Source organism: Mustela nigripes, chromosome 8 (genome assembly GCF_022355385.1).
Source record: "Mustela nigripes isolate SB6536 chromosome 8, MUSNIG.SB6536, whole genome shotgun sequence".
NCBI lineage: Eukaryota > Metazoa > Chordata > Mammalia > Carnivora > Mustelidae > Mustela > Mustela nigripes.
This window is the reverse complement of record NC_081564.1, coordinates 66,719,221-66,729,766: the sequence shown is the minus strand read 5'-3', so window position 1 is coordinate 66,729,766 and position 10,546 is coordinate 66,719,221. Positions and strand designations below refer to the sequence as shown.

General features: G+C 55.5%; 1 protein-coding gene across 1 annotated transcript in view; it reads left to right on the top strand.

Annotated features, from left to right (window-relative positions):
• The first annotated feature begins 1,267 nt into the window (after window positions 1–1,267).
• The window catches only part of SMAD7 (SMAD family member 7), a 30,163-nt gene continuing 20,884 nt past the window's right edge, over window positions 1,268–10,546 (top strand). Inside the window, exons 1-3 of the mRNA XM_059409624.1 lie at window positions 1,268–2,063; window positions 3,365–3,418; window positions 9,336–9,410. Coding sequence (XP_059265607.1) covers window positions 1,451–2,063; window positions 3,365–3,418; window positions 9,336–9,410 — 742 coding nt within the window. The 5' untranslated portion in view covers window positions 1,268–1,450. The remainder of the gene's footprint in view (window positions 2,064–3,364; window positions 3,419–9,335; window positions 9,411–10,546) is intronic.

Sequence of the window (10,546 nt, the reverse complement as noted above, 5' to 3'; positions counted from 1 at the left end):
TGGGGCGCGGCGAGCCCCCGGCGGCGGCAGAAGGACCCGAGCGCCAGGAGAGGGCGGACGGGGGACAAGGAGGCTCCCGGGCGCGACGAGGAGAGTCTTGGTGGAGGAGGCGGCGTGAGGACACCCGGGCCTCCTTGCCGCCGCAGCCGGGTCGGGGCGAGCAGCTCCTGCGGGGAGTCCCGGCGGCCAGGCGCGGCTAGGGGAGGGGGCGCCGGCGGCCCCCGCGTCAGTGAACAGCTTGCGCCCAGGAGGGCGAGAGCGCGCGACCCGCCAGGGGCCCGCCGCCGCCGCCGCGCCGCCCTCCCCCGCGCTGTCAGCCCCGCCGGGCGCAGCCGCCGCCGCCGCCGCCGCAGCAGCAGCATCTTCTGCCCCTGCGCCCCCGCCAGCCCCGAGGAAGTCCCCGCCGAGGACCGGGGCCCCCGGGAGCGCAGGAGGAAAGACCAGACTCCCCTGAAACACCCAGATGCCGCGGATTGAAGCAGCCTAGCCAGAGCTTTCTGTGGATTAAAAAAATATACGATTTTTTTTTTTTTCTTGGCAGAAGAAAAGGAGAGGAAGACCAGCGGGGCTCTGTAAGGAAAAAAGGGGGATGTAACTCGTGGATACGTTTTTTTCCACCCCTCAAACGTCTTGTTCTACTTTGTAAACATTTCTTTTTTTAAACCTTAGCTCCAGCCGGACGCCCCCAGACCTCCGGGGGTGCGAGGAGGTGGTGTTTTTCATTTTGGGCTTTGCATATTTGGTTCTTAGATTTTTGAGAGCCTTCCTATTTCGCCAGACATCTCATGCGGGGTGAAGTCCACTCGGCCCCCTCCCCCGAGTCTTCGTGTGCACGGAATTCGAGGAGATCCGGTTACTAAGGATATAGAGGAAAAAAATAAATCGCGTGCCTGCTTTTTTTTTTTTTTTAATTGCTTGTTCTCCCCACCCCCAAATTAAGTTGCTTAGCAAGGGGGAAAGAGGCTTTTTCTTCCCTCCAGCAGCCCAGCCGAACGTCTTTCGTTTTTTGCCCCCGCGGATCTTCCATGTAGGAAGCCGAGGCTGGCGAGCCCGACTCTCGGGAGCCGCTGCGGGGGGGCCTCTTTTTTGGGAGGCGCCGACTGGGGTAGGCTTCGCCGCCCCCAGGGAAGCGGCGGCCGCGTTCCTCCGGGGTGCTCCGGAACCCGAGAGCCGCGCACGGCGCGGGCCGCGCGGGGTGGGGCAGCCAGAGCGCAGGCCCCCGAGCCCCGGCGGGCGCCCCCGGGCCCCCGCGCGCGCCCCGGTCTCCGGGAGACTGGCGCATGCCACGGAGCGCCCCTCGGGCCGCCGCCGCTCCTGCCCGGGCCCCTGCTGCTGCTGCTATCGCCTGCGCCTGCTGCCCCAACTCGGCGCCCGACTTCTTCATGGTGTGCGGAGGTCATGTTCGCTCCTTAGCCGGCAAACGACTTTTCTCCTCGCCTCCTCGCCCCGCATGTTCAGGACCAAACGATCTACGCTCGTCCGGCGTCTCTGGAGGAGCCGTGCGCCCGGCGGCGAGGACGAGGAGGAGGGCGCGGGGGGAGGCGGAGGAGGCGGCGAGCTGCGGGGAGAAGGGGCGACGGACGGCCGGGCACATGGGGCCGGTGGCGGCGGCGCTGGCAGGGCTGGCTGCTGCCTGGGCAAGGCGGTCCGAGGTGCCAAAGGTCACCACCATCCCCACCCCCCAGCCACGGGCGCCGGCGCGGCCGGGGGCGCCGAGGCGGATCTGAAGGCGCTCACGCACTCGGTGCTCAAGAAACTGAAGGAACGGCAGTTGGAGCTGCTGCTCCAGGCCGTGGAGTCCCGCGGCGGTACGCGCACCGCGTGCCTCCTGCTGCCCGGCCGCCTGGACTGCAGGCTGGGCCTGGGGGCGCCCGCCGGCTCGCAGCCCGCGCAGCCGCCCTCGTCCTACTCGCTCCCCCTCCTGCTGTGCAAAGTGTTCAGGTGGCCGGATCTCAGGCATTCCTCGGAAGTCAAGAGGCTGTGTTGCTGTGAATCTTACGGGAAGATCAACCCCGAGCTGGTGTGCTGCAACCCCCATCACCTTAGCCGACTCTGCGAACTAGGTAAGAAGTTGATCTGCGCGCACCCCCTCCCTTCCCTTCCGCTGGCGCACAAGTGGAAGAACCCCCTAACCCCCCGGGGCGTGTGTGTGTGTGTGTGTGTGTGTGTGTGTTTGCGCGCGCGCGCGCGCTGGTTGGGAAGGGTGTACATTCTCTCCTGGGAAGATTTTGGGGACAAAAGTGGAGAACAGGACACGGGGAAACTGCAAGGGCATTTCCTGGGGGTTCCCTTCCAGGTTCTTTTGCTCTGCTGCCCCTAGGTGGGTTGAGGGCATTGTCTAGGCACATTTTTCCCAGGCACGCGGTTAAAAATGAGTTGCTTTTATTTCCACATCAGCTGGGGGTGCACAGAGAAGTGGGGGTCACGCCTCCCATGCACCCGGAAAAGCGTTGAGGTGTGTGGCCGAGTTGGATTCTGTCCAAGCCCGCCAAGGAAGGTTGGGAGAAGCGAGTTGTAGAGGCTGGGAGTCTCTGTGCGTTTAGTAAACAAGGAGAGTCAAGTCGGGATCCTCCCTGGCCGCGCAGCCCTGGGGTCTTGGGGCAGAGGGGGTTAGGATGGGAGGCCCAGCTGGGTTTCTCACGCTCAAGTCCGCCAGTCAGAATGGAAAAGAGCCAGTGGTCAGAAGTTGGGTATCCTCAGCATTTTCCCTTCCAGTACAGTAAAGCAGAGAATTGACTGTAAGGTGGTCTGTCCCCTGCTCCTCCAAGCCTCGGCCTCCCTTCGGAGACCCCAGCCTCCTTCAGCCTTTTCCACCGCTTCCCGTTTCTCCACGTCTCTGTGCGCCGCGGGGGATGTGCCTCGGGCTCCCGCAGATCCTCCCAAGTTCGCCCGCGCACTTGGGGCGCGTCTCCCGGGTGGGCTGGGAAAGGGGATCCCCGAGTTTTCTGCGCGCGTGTGCGGCGGGGGCGGGGGGTCGCGGGGGGTGAATTGGCGCCCCCGGCGGGCATGCGGACAGGAGGACGGAGTCGGGGTTGGGGAAGGGGAGGGGGCTTTGTCCCTCCCCCGCCCCGTGAACTGTGAAGTGCGCGGCCCCGGCCGAGCCGGTGCTTTCCAGCCGGGCCGGCGGAGCGCGGCGGCGGGGCTGCTGCAGACGTGGAGGAGCGGAGCGCCGAGGCTGGCGCCAGGCGGCCTCTTTTGTTTATCTGACAGCTAAATATCAAGGCAATCACCGCCTCGCGGCCCTGCCTCCAACCCCCACAGCTAAGACAAACAGTTGGGCTGAAAGAATGCCTCTGTTATCGTAAGTTTCTATCTCTCTCTCTCATGGCTCGGCCTTTATTTTCTCTTACTTTTTTAATTCCAGAGTCTCCCCCTCCTCCTTACTCCAGATACCCGATGGATTTTCTCAAACCAACTGGTGAGTGGATGATTTTAAAAATATCCTTCCTATCTTAAGTTAGACGTGGAGCCTCTAGACCGCGGATCGTTCTGTCGAGGCAGCGGCTCTGGGGAGGCGCTGGGCTTGCCCCGAGGTGATTCTGGGCTTCCTCTGTTGGAAGTTTGGTGGATTTTTCTGTTTTTGTTGTGGCTGGGTTGGGGGTGTGTGTGTGTGTGTGCGCGCGCGCGCGCGTGTGTGAATGAATGTCTATCTCGATTTTCTCTTTTGCAAAGGTGTTCCTTAACGTTTTGTTACTTTTTTTTTTTTAACGTATTTTCACTCTCACCAGTGTTGGCTCAGCTTTAACACGTGGAATTTGATCCACGCAGAGTGTCTTCCAGCGCCAAATAGGACAGGTTGCTGGGAAAATGCAGACCTTGTGAGTGCCAGAAGAGTCAGTGAGAAGAATGGATAATTTGAGGAGAGGGAAGACTGTTTCAAAGGGGCAGGGAAGGCTTTGGTTGAAAGTAAGAGGTTAGAAAATCTGTAAACAAGCCTTTCTACCTGGCCAGTAGACATGTTTTATCAGGGAAATGATTTTTCTGTTACTGTGCCTCTGTGCCCGTAGGTTGGGACACTTTTCCGCTCTAAAATAAAACAAAACAAAAACAAGTGAAGGCGACAGAAGCAGAGGACACCTGGAAGTCACTTCGTCCCTGGGTTTTCTCAGAATTCTTGGGACTACACGAGTTTTTAGCATAGCTCTGCCTGCCTGTTGCTTTGTCACTGGGTGGCGCGGGGCCAGAGCGGAAGCCCATTTGAGACTGGCACAGCCCCATTGCGGTCGTCTGCTTTCAGCTGCTGGCTGGCTGGGCAGGGGCTCACCCTTGGGGCACACAGTGCCAGGGGGCAGCGGGGCAGCGAAAACTGGGACCCGGGAGTGCCAGCAGGGATGGGCTCCAGTGTCCTCGAGCCCCTTCTTGCACGGTGAGGGGAGAAGGGATTCACCCCCTGAAAAGCAGGGACTGTGTGTAACCTGGGCCTTCAGGCACATGTCCTGGTACCTGAAAACTGCAACCCTTGTGACGTTTTTTGTTTGGCCAAGGTTCTGGGCGCCAGAGACGTGAAGGGTTGGGCCCCAGTTCTCTCTTGGAATTCCACAAGTCCTTCCGCCTCATGAGTTTTGGCCGTTGGGCCTTTCCCCCCACTAATTAAAAGTTTTGCTGGGGCGTTGTCATAAATTAAATACTTTAATGAACGGTGTAACCGAAGCCTGTGCTCTGCAGCCAGCCCTCCCGGGACTCCTCCGCTCCCTGAAGTCGGGAGGCGTTGCTGCCTGCCTGGTGCTGGGCTAACCACTGCCTGCAAAGCCCGAGATATTTTGCTTTCGATTTACAAAACACCAGATAAATGGTCATTAATGAGGAGATAACCGGCTTTGTGTATTTGTAACAAACATCACCACGATGCTCTGTTCTAGAACGGAGCTTGGCTGGGCTTCTGGCTGGGCTTCGATATCGAGACCCAGTGTTTGTGAGGTTCGTCCTACAAGGGGCCAATCTCTGCCCTGTTCTGGTTTTAACTTCATCTTTCCCATCTGGAGGGGATCCATAAAGGAAAGAAAGACCATTCACCTTGGTCCCAGGAGTAAAGATTACTAGGGGTCGATAAATGCTTGTGGAAACCTGAAAGCATAGAAAGGGAGGGTGTCGTCTTGGGTCTCCTGCAGGGACATGAGGATAAATCCGTTCATAGGATGGATGCAGGCAGTCCTCTTGTCAGGCCAGGACTTCATTTTCTGTGAGTGGAGTGATAGATTTATTCATTAGCAAGTGTTGACATTAGGTAGCAAAATGTGTGTAAACAGAGAAGCCACAAAGACAGGAGTGTGCCATTTCCAAGGGGGAGAAAAGTTTTCAAGATCAGCCAATAGGAAGTGATTAGCCTGCCAATCGGAAACTCAAACAGCTGGTTACTCACCCAAAAACGTTTTGTTTAAAACAAAACAAAACAAAAACAAAAGAATGAAAAAAGGAGCTGTTGTGTAGGGGCAGGAGGTGGTTAAAGGGGCAAAACCACCCCCCCAACCAAGAATTGTCTTCATACCCTGGCGGGTAGCCAGGTCTGGGAATGGTGGGGCTGGAGATAGGGCAGGGACTCGGGCCTTGAAGTCACACACACAGATGGGATGCTGCCCCAGGTTTTTGTCTACACTTTGCACGGGGGAGGAGAACACTTGGCTGGGGAATTGAGATCAGCTCATTGCATTCTTAAGCGTCTGAGCTCTAGGCTGGATTTTTGGTCTTGGGTGATTAGGTGAGAACCAGTTACAAGGTTTTACAATGGACAACTGTTAAAATCTTAGCCAGTCGCACAGCTAAGAGAATCCCTTCTGGGAAGTCTCCAGCTTGGGAAGAGAGGCCTTTGGGGCCTGGTACCTCTGCAGCCTTTGGAGGAACTCCAGGGCTTAAAGCTGGGAGCTCCTATTTTGCTGTGGTTCAGGCCGTCCTGGGGTAGCTTCTAGACGTGGGTGCCGGGTGGTCCCAAACCAACAGGATTTTCCGGGAAAGAGACATTAACTGAACCTAGGGGCAAGATGGCTGGGACTTGGGGCTATTTGAAGTCAAGAAGACCCCCTCCCTTCCCACAAGGGATAAGGACGTGCTGTTTCAGAGTAGCAGTTGATTTATGGTCTGGGGCTGCTGAGGGGAGTGCTCTGTGGGTTCCGCCCCCTGTGTCCTCCGGATTGTATCTGATGGTGCAGAGAGGGCTTGACTGGTGGGCGGTGGGAGGGGGTCCTTGCTGGAGACAACTACTTGAGTAGGCTGGGGACCCAGGTGATCGGTACCCACTAGGTGGATCAGTCCTCCAAAGCGTAGTTGGGAAGTCTGGGATCTAGCCCTGTTTTTACTTCTTAACGCATGCCTTTTAACTTTTCCGAACCTCTTTAAATCCAGATCAAAGAGTGAAGAGTTAAATGATTCATTCATTGGCTCATTAACTGGTTCATTCATTCATTCTACAGGCCTGGTGATGTGCCTGTCTAAAAATGTGAATGATTCTGATGCCATGGATTGTGCTGTCCCCAGGGTTCATGGGGCTTGTGATAGGGGGCAGAGCTGGTGCATTGAGGGTACAGCTGTGGTTGGCAGGGAGTGGGGTTGGAGCTCCTCTGGCTCTGGTGCCCCTTAACGAAGCTCAGAACTAAGTTGACAGAGCATCCAGGCTCTCCAGGAATCATTCTCTTGGTGAGAGAAGTTGGATCTCCAGCTCCCTCACCTTGTACCCTCTGAACAGCTTGTTCCTTGGCTGGTCCCCAGGTTAGCGTCTTTTAAGGACTGTCTTCCTCCCAGAGAACCCAGCACTTTAACTGGGTGCTTGGTAATGTTTAACGATGGGTGAGAGCCAGGAATGGCCTAGAACATGTGTGTGTGTGTGTGTGTGTGTGTGTGTGCAGCCTGGGCTCTGGAGAGCGGTGACACAGGGCAGAGACCGAGACACTAACTTTGGAGGTCTGTCTTGCTGGAGATTTTTAGTGGGTGAGGGATGGAGGTGTGTGGCCTCTTGGACCTTTACAAGCTGCGAGCCCCTGGCTGTGTAGCTCGAGGTCAGGCTGGATGCTGGGACTTTTGGCCTGACTACCTTCGGGGGCCGGGGATGCCGGGGGAGGGAGAGCTCTGGGAGGGGCGAGATGAGCTCTCGGGCATGGCCCAGCTCTCACTGGGTGGCCCCTTGGACTGTCAGGGACGCCTCAGTTTACCCGGGTGTGGGTCGAACAGGTATACTTTGCTACTTCACAGGGGTGGTAGGGAGGCTTAATTAATGTTTGTAAATCCCTCCTGAGATCAAAGGCTCTGTAGAAGGGCAGAGCACCATTTCATAAAAACGCTTATGGTTGTCGGTGCCGACCTGGCTTACCTTTGATCTGAGCGGGGCTGACACCCTGAATGTGGTCCCAGCTCTGCCCCACGAGATGCTGGGCTCTTCCTTTGAAACACACTTGGCCCCTGGGACCGAGCCAGCCAAAACTGAAGGAGAGCAGGGGGCCGTGGCTGTGGATCAGTTGTCATCTTTAACGGGGGTGGGGGAGGTGTGTCTTCCGCTTGTGGGTAACTAGGGCCTATCTCTAGAACATGGTGAAGGCCATCAAAGTAGTTTAGAAAGCGTAGGGTCTCCACCAGTTAACAAGCAGCTCCATTTCCTGCTCCCCCTATTGTTTTGCATTTGATTAAGTGTATCCTGTAAAACTGTATATTCCTGTTAGGAATTACACTTCACCCTGATAAAACGAGATTACACGCCGTCTTTTTCTCTCTCCCCTGCCCACTGCTGCGGCGCCTGCGCTCCCCCTTCCCCTGGTGAGAATTTTTGAAAAGTTGTTCTTCCAGCCACAAAGAGAAATGCAGGGGCAGGTGGGAGAAACCCAGAGGTGGTGGTTTTGGGGTCCTAAGCCCTGCTCAGCCCCTCACCTCTTCTTTGAGGAGGGGAATAGAGACTGTTGATGGGCTCCTTGCCTCCGGGCTGCTCTTGACTTTGGCTTCTATTGGCCCATCTGGCCAAGTGGATCCAGTGGGAAGCTGGTTAGGACACTACCCCGGGGACATGCTGCTGGTCACCTGGGGTGGTTGGGGGGCTGGAATTGTGTGCTTGGGTGACACCAGGAAGCCTCTTTCCTGAGCTAGCTTTTTTCTAGGGCTCTCTGGAAGTTTGGCATTGTTAGTGGTGCGTGACACAGCTTACAGGGTCTTGTGTATCTTTGTTTCATGGCGTAATTAGTTGTGGTTTGGAGACTTTTTTTGTTTGTTTGTTTAGTTGCTTGGAGGGAGACTGTCAAGTCTATTTCTCAGGTAGAATTGTCATTAATGATCCTCGTGAACATTCAGGTCACTGTGCTGAGCACCCGAGGGTGACAGATGTTGAAGAGAAGCTTCTAGTCTGGCTAGGACAGGTGGGATCTGAAGGGAAACGATCAGCAAAGACGGCAGAAGGGAACTCCCAAGTGCTGGGTGCCAGAAAGATTTTATGGGAGCCGAGGACAGGGAAGGCGGGTGTGGGGGGGTGGGGGAGGCTTACAGGTCTGGGGCTGCCCGCGAAGGTTTTTAGAGACAAGGAGTTTGGACCAGTCCTGGAAGGAGGTATTTCCCCTCCAGCTGTGAGCCTTGAGATGTTCTCTGTCCTGATCTGGTGGTGGTGGCTTTATGCAGGCATGTACAGGAGTAGGATTCACGGAGTGGTTCTGAGATGTGTACGCTTTCCCATACTACTTACGCGTCATTTATAAAGGGAAAAGCTGGGGTCTAGGTGGATCAGTTGGTTAAGTGTCTGCCTTTGGCTCAGGTCGTGATCCCAGGGTCCTGGGATCGAGCCCCACATTGGACTCCCTGCTCAGCGAGGCGTGGACAGGGAGCCTGGAATAAATAAGATTCAAAAACAAAAAAAAGGACTTTTTTAGCCCAAGGGCAGTCTTGAAAAAGTCCTAAAGAACTGGGAAGTTTATCTTTCACAAGATGAGGGAGAGACTGGTCTGTGGGAGTGGCAGAGAGGCCCCAGGATCTGAGCAGAGTCTTCACCCTTGATCGAGCGATAGCTGGTAGGCAGACCGCAGTGGGGGTTGAGAACAGAACCCAGGCGTTCTTTGACCTTGGGAACTACCTGGTTTTCTCAATGGGGGATTTGCAATAAAAGAGAAATTTCCAGCCAGTCTGTGATGGAGCCTGACTTGACCAATGATTAACTGGCTGCCCGGAGCCCAGACGGGTGACAAGGTGCTGTGGTCTGTCTTGCCCTGGGCAGCGAAGCCTGAGCAGTCCGTTAATAATCAGCGTCGCAGCAGGAGTCAGCTGCTTGGAATGTGTGGTTTCTCTTTAAAGCTGTTTAGAATGTGCTTAAAAATTGATCTTGGTGTTTTTATTTATTTGTGTATTTATTTATTTCTCTTTCATTCTCAAATCCACAGCGGACTGTCCAGATGCTGTGCCTTCCTCCGCTGAAACAGGGGGAACGAATTATCTAGCCCCTGGGGGGCTTTCAGGTGAGACATTTCCCCTTATTTTTCCTGGCAGTTTCAAGACCTCTTGAAATGACTGGACGCTGGAGGAATGGGGGTGGCCTGCTGCTGTCCCCACGGGTTTGGGATTAATTCTCACTTGTATGTGCTTAAACTGGATGCATCCGTGTTGACTTAGGCCCTGAGCTGGTCATTCTGTAGTCCCCTGTGCCTGCTCTGTGGATGAGGAAGTGGGGGCCAGCTGCAGGCTGGCGGGGTGCTGTTTCCTGATTATTGTGAAAGAAGCTACTGGTTCAGGGGGGTTGTACTTGGCTGACTTGGGTCTCATTAGTTGATTGGTTTAAATCTTTTACCGACTTGTCCTTAATGATTGAGCAGCTTGAAAGGGATGGATCCAGCTTTCTGGAACTTGGAGAGATAATGGGTGGGAATTCTGCATAGATGTCCTCCATGCCTTTGTGAAAGTTGCCATTCCCGGTCTAGCTTAGGGCATATCTGTGCCTGGGAGTCACAGGATGGAGGCCCTGCAGACTGTAGATCTCAGAGGGCTTACCCGGGAGGGAAGCTTTTCCTCAGGGTCCATGGGTGTGCTGGAGGGCCTGGAATGCCAGTGCTGAAGGGTCACGGAATTGAGGGAGGGGCATTGGGGAGCCGAGCATCCTTGTCCTTGAGAGGCAGGAGAAGAGAGTCATAAACTTGGAGAAACTCATGAGCAGTGTAAGTGGGAAGCATTTTCCTCTTTTTCTGAAGACATCCGATTTACACCTGATTTTTGCACCCCAGTATGGAGTCACTGGGTTTTCTGAGAGCTTGCTAGAGCAAAGAGGCAAAGTAGACTGGAGGTTGGGGGGGTGGGGGAGAAATTCCACAGAGTTCCATGCATTTGTCGTTTCTTGCTTTGGGACATTTGGTATAGGATCATGACGGCTTGGATGGAAGCAGTAGAATTTATCTCGGGGGGGGGGGTACTGTGGTGTACCCCCTTCTGTGGGGTGACTTCTGGGAGTCAGGCGCTGCTTCCATGCCACGGTCATGCTCAGCTCATCCTGGCCAGACCCTCCTAGGCTCTCCCCAGGAACTGAGCTTGGAAGACGCCTTTAGGAAGACCCTTGTTTGTTTTTATTTCAGCGCAGAATATACTCTGACTGTTGTCTGGGACA